This window comes from Eufriesea mexicana, unplaced genomic scaffold (assembly GCF_001483705.2).
Source record: "Eufriesea mexicana isolate 0111107269 unplaced genomic scaffold, ASM148370v2 scaffold8420, whole genome shotgun sequence".
NCBI lineage: Eukaryota > Metazoa > Arthropoda > Insecta > Hymenoptera > Apidae > Eufriesea > Eufriesea mexicana.
In genome coordinates, this window is record NW_016916180.1 from 238,866 (window position 1) to 247,853 (window position 8,988).

The following is an 8,988-nucleotide window of genomic DNA, read 5'->3' on the forward strand; positions in this document are numbered from 1 at the left end:
GTTTTGCACCGTTTTGGTAATTATAGTAAATATAGTGACGCATTAAATTAGGTATTTCTTAGTACATTTTTGTTCCCAACGCCATTCTTTCGACTGTGCACCCTCTGGTGGCACGGTCGCGAAACAGAAAATCCCAAAATCCAAATTTTTCACCGTTTGGCGTTTTTAAGCATTTACGTTTACAACGTTTGGGACACTGGTTCGAGTAACTAAGGATGAAACGTCTCGCGTCATTTTGGTAATTACGATGAATATAGTGAAGGAGTAGAGTAGGTATTTCTCGCGCGAGGAATGGACTCGTTTGATACGCTACCTTGAGCACAGCTCGTTTCAGCACAGTGGACGATTCGAGCGTGGAAGATTAATATTAATATCGCGTAGGAAACGGGGAAACGTTTTGTCAGACGATTTGCTTAATTGCATTCGTATAAACGAGGCAAGTAGACTTTGAATTACTATCGTTGGTACGAAAACTTTTTCGTTTTTAAACTATATGCTTGTATATATTTTCATTCTTGTAATACTATATCCAAATACGGATTTAGAAAAACAAAATGGCGAAGCTAGGAAATATACGTAATATACGTAACCTCACATTACACGATTCACTTGCGAATTAACCTAGAAAAGGAATCTCTATTTTCCACTAGAAATTGAAAAATGAGACATATTTTTATTAATCGAGATCAATATCTTTTTTAATAAAATCATTAAAAATATGAATTTATAGAATGATGCTATTCGACGATTAGTATGTAAAAAATATTTTACATTTAAATTGTTAAATTAATTTGCCATGTCAATAAAAAATTTGCGTTGATGCTATGCATGTTTATTAGTATTATGAATTAAAATCGTGATCGGTAAGGGGTTAGAGATATCTGAGAAAAACGCATAGATAGGGTAAATATCACGATTAATGCTTACATTTTCCGGGAAACGAAGTCAAATAAATCGCGTCTTTATTTCGTTTAGCGATTTAACTGCGAAATCGCGCGAATTTGCACGGAGCAACTTGTTTTCAAGGTAATTCGGTGCGCGCGTTTAATCGAGCTTCGAGGAGGAAAAAAAAAGAAAATAAAGAGGAGAAAATTTCCCAGCAGAATGTACTTTTATTAAAAACTTCCACTGAAACGTGTTCTTACTCATTTAATATTAACGGAAAATCACTGAGGTCTGAATAGCCGGTTCATAGGTCCGACTTTTTGTTAAAAACTTTCTCGTTATATTTAGAAAATATATTCGCGATATATATTTATCTGCCGAGTGGTGGTATCGGCAGCTAGTCACTTGAAAACAATCGGTCTTCAACAGATTCGTCGAAGTAATTAAATAATTAAATCGTCGGTAATTAAAATGAAAAACAAGTAACGTTAACAACTTAAGAACAGTTCTAATCTTTGCCAATTAATTATGCAAAACGTATTAATCGACCAGTCTTTGGCATCAATCGTTCTCTACGATTATCGACTTCCTGGCACCGAATATCAAGCAGGTTAACGATAATTACAAAATTAATCTAAATTAAAAACCGAAAAGAAACAATTTAGTTATTTATTTCTTGTTTTACTTGTTTACATCGCGATAAAGTAAAATTATTTTTGACAAAATGCAGTTCCACTTCGATACGTGATGACATAACCTCAATTATTACATCATCTGTATCAAGCATGGAAACATTATCACTTGTATTTTCGTATCTCGAATTATATTCATCCACATCCATTCGCGACTATCACGATAGTTTTCCAAATCGAGTATATTACGCGTAAACTTTTCCAATTCGAGAATAATTATAAAATTTTAATATAGACACACACGATAAATACGTGACTACGTTGAAATAAAAATCCGCATAATCGACGTTCTACTATATCCGAAGAGCAAAAATTTTAATAAGCCGGACTTATTATTAGATATACGTGGCTCGGCCCACTTTCATAATTACCGATATAATCGAAATCTGCTTTGACACTAACCCCAAATTCCGATATCGACGGAATAAATTTAAAGATTTACAATTTCCGTCGGAACTTGCACGGAGGGAACCCGATATTCGACCGGAAAAGATTAAAGCAGTAGCTAAAATGGAAGAAGTTTAGGCGCGAATTCGCGCATTAATTTTTCCCGTAACCATCGGAGTCGTGGTTTTTTCACGGGCCGCCAGAGCACGCTATTAGCAGCGCCTCCGTGTACAAGCGGTCAGGCCTGTGCACCGTTGCACTCACAGACGGGTGTATTATAATAACCGTGTCGCCACAAAGGCGTCAACTTACTTGCAGATTAGAAGTAGAAAAGTAGTACTTGAGCGGACTCTTGAGGCGTGCCGGTCTTTACGGAGGCGTGTTTAAGTCGGCTGCACATATTTAAAGAGCGGGCAGTAAACTTTGCGAAAGGAAAACCGTGTGAAAGCTCGCGAGGCCCTTTTTCTCGCTTCCATACCCCCGGCCATGCCAATTCACGTCCAATTAAACGTAATAACGATCCGACGGCGTTGAACGTTTCCTGAAAAGGAACAACCGCGCCGTGGATTAACCCTTTCCACGCCACGAATGTTGCGAGCGTTCTGCAAAGAAGCTTCCTCCATTATTGCACGCGTCACGTGCCGAATGCGTTTTATATAGACTGTGTTTCGAATAATACTTCGGCCTATAGCGACCCGACGCGATGTAACTGCGATTAATCGAATTGGACTTTGGGAACTTCAATTAAGCTGGTATTGCGTTGTCGAGCAATTCACCTCCCACCCCGCCATCTTGCTTTTATTGCGTTTCGTTTAGTTATTATATTTTTAGGACATCTGGTGTGGTTGATATTTGATAGAGACCTATGGTTCTCACGATTTAATAGGTTATAAATGAATTGTGCATGATTTTGTTTCGTATATCTCTAAACATTAATATAGTTATCGATTATTGGTTGTTTACATAACCTAATAAAAGCGAAATTGCGATAATACCATAGATTAGAATTCATGCTCGGAATTAATGTTTCGTATCCGAGAATTTAGATTTGGACTTATCTATCGACCGAGTAACAGTGATGAAATCTGTATAGAATTATCGATCAAGGTCCCGCGAAACAGGGTCAAAGTCATTGATTACACACAGTCTCCAGATAGGAAACCGTGTACGTTAAACATCACAAGGAAAATATTCTCAATTGCTCCTGAAGAATTCAACAGAATTTATCGTAGGATAAGTATTAAAGTTAGGTTAGGATACTTACAGGTCGCGATAATCGAATCTCACAACCATAATTTACTCTCATCCAACAGAAATATCATCGGAAATGCTCCATTTTATGCAACGAGTAACTGGAAAATGACAAAAATGGCGGATAAAATGATCGCCAAAGATATAAGGAGAATCCGATGACGAAGCAGGTCGTGGGACACAAGAACCGATGTCTTGGGAAACGAGGACAGAGAGATAGCCAGAGAAACAATTTTCCTCGATACAAGTTCTCGCGGCAGATAACGGAGTGCACTCTTGACCCCCATAAACATGATATGGTGGGACGAACGAAAGCCAGATATTTATTGCCATCCTCGGATCATCGTTATCGCGACTGTCTCACAGTAATCGCGGTATTTATACGTGTTACTCTGCCCGTGAACGTCAGACTGCGTTCCGTTCCACGGCGTGACTTCATTTCGTGACGCTGAGAAGTTATGGAGGTGCGGGTCCCATAGTCTCGTGGGGGTCGGGTGTGAGATAGCGAGTCGTCGTCCTTGGTGTGGACGTGCTGGACAGAGTCCGGTGTGTTGGTAACAAATCGTCGAATAATTGCTCGCTAACGATTCCATACTGACTACGATATAATTGCAACGAAGGCCTTCGTCACGTGTTGGCAATTCCGCGAGGAGGATACGTCGGATTTCGCGAAAGTGACTGGAACAGTGACCACCGAGATCTTGCTCTGCGAGGTTCTCGTTTCGTCCATTATAATTCAAGCAGTTTCGCGAACTGTGGTAGTAAAACTTGGTGTGTATCCCCTGGTGTACAGGGGTATTAAAAGTGGAGGGACACGTTTGTAGGGAAGTTTGTCAATAGTGAAAACATCTGGAGCACAGTTTGTATAAGCTGTTTCAGAAAACGTGTGCATTAATTTGAAGATTCAACAGCTATCTCGTATGAGTAGCTAGTTTTGGAAGTTCGCGAGTCTCGTATTCCAGTGTACAGGCTGCTCCATTGAAAGTGGCCGGCAGTTGAAGATCTCGCAAGAAGAAGGCTCGATCGATTGCAGAAGGTAATCTCGCGATTTTGGCTGCGCATAGTTGTACAGGTCGCTTCAAAAGATAAGAAATATTGTACACACTGCACATTGTTTTTGTAACCTGTCTCACGACAATTTACTCTCACCTCAAGGTTCACGTAGATACCACGAGAATGAAGCTTGCAGTTTGTCGTCTTTATCTGTGCTTGCTCGTGCTCGTCGTACTGACATGTCACTGCCAGGGACAGCACACAACTACGGAGCCTTATCTCTTGAACAAGATCAAGGAAACGTTGACGAACGTGAAAGAAAAATTCGACGAAATGGCCTTGAGAAAGAGATTGCACATCTTCGATCCACCGTGGACTCATGAAACTACCACGAGCACTACGACTACCATGAGTACCACGACTACCATGGACACGGAGACAACCACCGAAGACTTTGATTTGCTGAACAGAAACTTCATTTCGGTGCCCGTGAGATGTCCCGCCGGTCATGTAAACGTGAAAGGCACGTGTCGCGTTTTACAAAATTGATGAAAGATTTGCGAGGAATAAAACGCACGCGAGCAACGCGTGATCAGAACAGGGCCAATACGTAATATCCAGATCCCTGCACAGTGTGAATGCATATGCATCATCCGGGAGCCCTTCTCAGGGACCGCTAAAACGCGTCCCTGAGCAGCCATTTCTCTGTGGCCGCAGCGTCGATCACGTGAACTTTCCGTTTATATTTCCTGCCAATCCTCGTCGAGTTCGGTATAGTCGCTTCAATTTTCCTTGCTTTCGCGTAGCCTCTAGTATGCTTTTTTCTCGTTATAATCTGCTAATTATACCTTTATTGCGATACAACGCTGGCTGCCATCTTTGTTTCGAAACGCCCTGTACACTGCAATAAATATTAACAAGAAAATTCTCGCAATTCTATTTCTATTCTGTTACGACGAAATATATCGCATTGATAAAATTCCACGTAGTATTATTTTCATACACATTTTGAAACGTCCTGTACATGAGAAATCATACAGACAAAACAATTCTAGCAATTATATGTTTGGCGTGTTATAATAAAATATATCTCACTGATAAAATTCCGCGTTGAAATCTGTTTTGACACTAACCTCCAAATTCCGATATCAACGGAATAGATTTATACATTTATAATTTCCACTGGAACTTTCACGGAGGGAACTCGACATTCGATCGGAAACGATTAAATCTGTAGCTAAAGTGGAAGAAGTTTAGGTGCGAATTGGCGCATTACGTTTCCTGGTAGCCATCGGAGTCGTAGTTTCTTCGCGGGCCGCCAGAGCACGCTATTAGCAGCGCGTCCGTATGCTAGCGGTCAGGCCTGTACACCGTTGCATTCAAACGCGGATGTATTATAATAACCGTGTCGCCACAAAGGCGTCAACTTACTTGCAGATTAGAAGTAGAAAAGTAGTACTTGAGCGGACTCTTGAGGCGTGCCGGTCTTTACGGAGGCGTGTTTAAGTCGGCTGCACATATTTAAAGAGCGGGCAGTAAACTTTGCAAAAGGAAAACCGTGTGAAAGCTCGCGAGGCCCTTTTTTAGCTTCCATAACCCTGGCCATGCCAATTCACGTCCAATTAAACGTAATAACGATCCGACGGCGTTAAACGCTTCCTGAAAAGGAACAACCGCGCCGTGGATTAACCCTTTCCACGTCACGAGTCTTGCGAGCGTTCTGCAAAGAAGCTTCCTCCATTATTGCACGCGTCACGTGCCGAATACGTTTTATATAGACTGTGTTTCGAATAATACTTCGGCCTATAGCGATCCGACGCGATGTAACTGCGATTAATCGAGTTGGTCTTTGAGAACTTCAATTAAATTGGTATTACGTTTTCCAGCAATTCACCTCTCACCCCGCCATCTTGCTTTTATTGCGTTTCGTTTAGTTGTTATATTTTTAGGACATCTGGTGTGGTTGATATTTGATAGAGACCTAGGGTTCTCACGATTTAATAGGTTATAAGTGAATTATGCAAGAATTTGTATCGTATATCTCCAAATATCGATATCCTTATCGTTTACTGGCTGTTTACATAACCTAATAACACTGAGATTGCGATAATTCCGTGGATTAGAATCTATGCTAGTATTAATGTTTTGTATGCAGGAATTTAAATTTGGACTTATCTATCGACCGCCGAAATCTATATGGAATTACCGATCAAGGTTACGCGAAACAGGGTCAAAGTCTCTGATGATACAGCCTCCAGATGGGAAACCGTATGCATTAAGCAGCGGAAAATATTCTAGGAAAATACTCATAATCGCCCCAAAGCAATTCGACAGAATTTATCTTGGAATAAACATTAGAGTCAGGTCAGGATACTTACAGAGCAAAATAATCGAATTCCACAACCACAAGTTACTCTCACCTATCAGAATCATCGTGGGAAGCCCTCTATTTTAGTCGGTGAGTATCTGGAAAATGACAAAAATGGCTGACTAAGTGTCCTAACACGTAATAAAATGACAAAAGTAGAAGAATAAGAAGAATCCGACGTTGAAGCAGGTCGTGGAGCACAAGAACCCAGAGATTATGAAACGAGGATAGAAAAATATCCAAAAAGAACAATCTATCGCGATACAAGTTCCCGTGGTTATTAACGGGGTGCACTCTTGGTCCCCATAAAAATATGACGCGACGAAGGAAAGCCGAATATTTATTATCATCCTCTAATCATCGTTGTCGAAACTGTTTCAGAATAATCAAGGTATTTATACAAGTTATTTTGCTCGTGAACACCAGACTGTACTCTCTGGTGTTGCGGGGTATTAAAATTGGAGGAACACGTTCCTAGGGAAGTTTGTCAATAGTGAAAACGTCAGAAGCGCAGTTTGTATAAGCTGTGTCAGAAAACGTGGGCATTAATTTGAAGATTCAACAGCTATCTCGTTCGGAAAGCTAGTTTTGGAAGTTGGCAAGTTTCGTATCCAAGTGTACAGGTTCTTTCATTGAAAGTGGCAGACATCCGCGATTTCGAAGACCGACAAGCTGAAGATCTCGCAAGAAGAAGGCTCGATCGATTGTGAAAGGTAATCTCGCGATTTTGGCTGTGCATAGTTGTACAGGTCGCTTCAAAAGATAAGAGATACTGTACACACTGCACATTGTTTTTGTAACTTCTCTCACTACAATTTACACTCACCTCTCAAGGTTCACGTAGATACCACGAGAATGGATCTTGCAGTTTATCGTCTTTGTCTGTGCTTCCACTAGTTCGTTGTGCTGATATGTCAGCGACCAATGAAGAAGCCTTACTCCTTGAACAATATTAACGAAATATTAACGAAATGTCGAAGAACACAGGGCAAACAGTCCGACCCGACTTACAGATATTAACCCTTTGCACTCGAGAGGTGATCTTCAGTCGCCGTGTCATAAAATTTGGAAGATCGATATTAATTAATATATCAAATTTAATGTAACGTAACAGTGTGCAAGGTATCGAAATCAAATAATTCTACAATTCTTTACTTACTGCTCAAAAAAGTATCGTCAGTTTTTTAGCAGAGAATCTTTGAATTTCTAAGTTCCTCTAACCAAAAAATCGTCGAGTGCAAAGGGTTAACCCTTTCGCTTCGAGCGCCGCTTATAGGCGCCATCTACGAGATGACTTGTGAGTACGAGCGCCGCATATAGGTGGCGTCCACGCGATGACTCCTGGGTACAGGCACCCCATGTATCCGGCACCCAAACGATGCGTATACAAGTGGAATCTGTATACGATTGTTTTATTCCTCACAGTTGTTATTTAAGACTTAGGAAAACGTACAGAAATATACAGAAACCACACACATTGTGCATATTTCTGGCGCGAGCTTCATTTCAGTGACGGTACTTCCGCGGACTGAACTGCCAAAGCGAAAAGGTTAATACTTAGGTTAGGACCATCCTCGTCCAAATAATATCAAAGACTATCCAACATCTAGGCGTGTCTCTATCGAATGTCAGCCCGACAGGAGAGGACCCATAGTACAGATCCTGAGACAAAATTCCGAGTATTATTATGTTCGCACTCATTTTGAAACGTCCTGTGCATTACAAATCGTATCGATAAAACGATTCTAGCAATTATACGTTTGTCGCGTTATAATAAAATATATCGCATTAATAAAATTCCGCGTTGAATTATTTTCACATTCATTTTGAAGCGTCCTGTACGTTAGAGGAGATTCCGATGAAACAATTCCGGCAATTCCGCTTTTATCGCGTTGGGATCGTACAGCGTCGATGGAATTGACGTAGAATCGGTTTTCGCGTTTATTTTGAAACGCCATGTACACCGTGGGAAGAATTAGCAAAAGTATTTCGGCAATTCTATTGTTACCATGCCGCGTTGGCATAAGCAACGTCCACGAAGTCGACGTGAAATTATTTTCGCATTTATTTTGAAATGCCCGGTACACGCGAAAGGTCGCACGACGACTCGTTTGATTACCCTGGGAAAGATAAGCGGAACTCGCCCCGAGATGCAACATAATTATCGAACGGTTGTATTGCGTAAGTTTCACGGAACTTGACAACAGCTCGGCGACGAATAAAACGCGAGGAGGAGAAATATCGGATGGAAGGTTCCGCGGAAGTAACTTTACGAGGACCGATGAATCTTGCGTGAAATGAAATGTGAAAAACTTATCGAATAAAGGTTCCGTGTAATTTTCGAGGACCAAGGAATCTTCCGCCAAATGAAATGTGAAATGACCTCCGAATGAAACCGTGCTGCTCGAATGA

At 40.9% G+C, this 8,988-nt stretch overlaps 1 protein-coding gene across 1 annotated transcript; it reads left to right on the forward strand.

Moving 5' to 3' along the window:
- Positions 1-3,607: 3,607 nt before the first annotated feature.
- On the forward strand, positions 3,608-5,187 carry LOC108552894 (uncharacterized). Its single transcript, XM_017907576.1, has 2 exons — positions 3,608-4,251; positions 4,371-5,187. The coding sequence occupies exon 2, from the start codon at positions 4,392-4,394 to the stop codon at positions 4,755-4,757; it is 366 nt and encodes a 121-aa protein (XP_017763065.1). The 5' UTR covers positions 3,608-4,251; positions 4,371-4,391; the 3' UTR covers positions 4,758-5,187.
- The last annotated feature ends 3,801 nt before the right edge of the window (positions 5,188-8,988 follow it).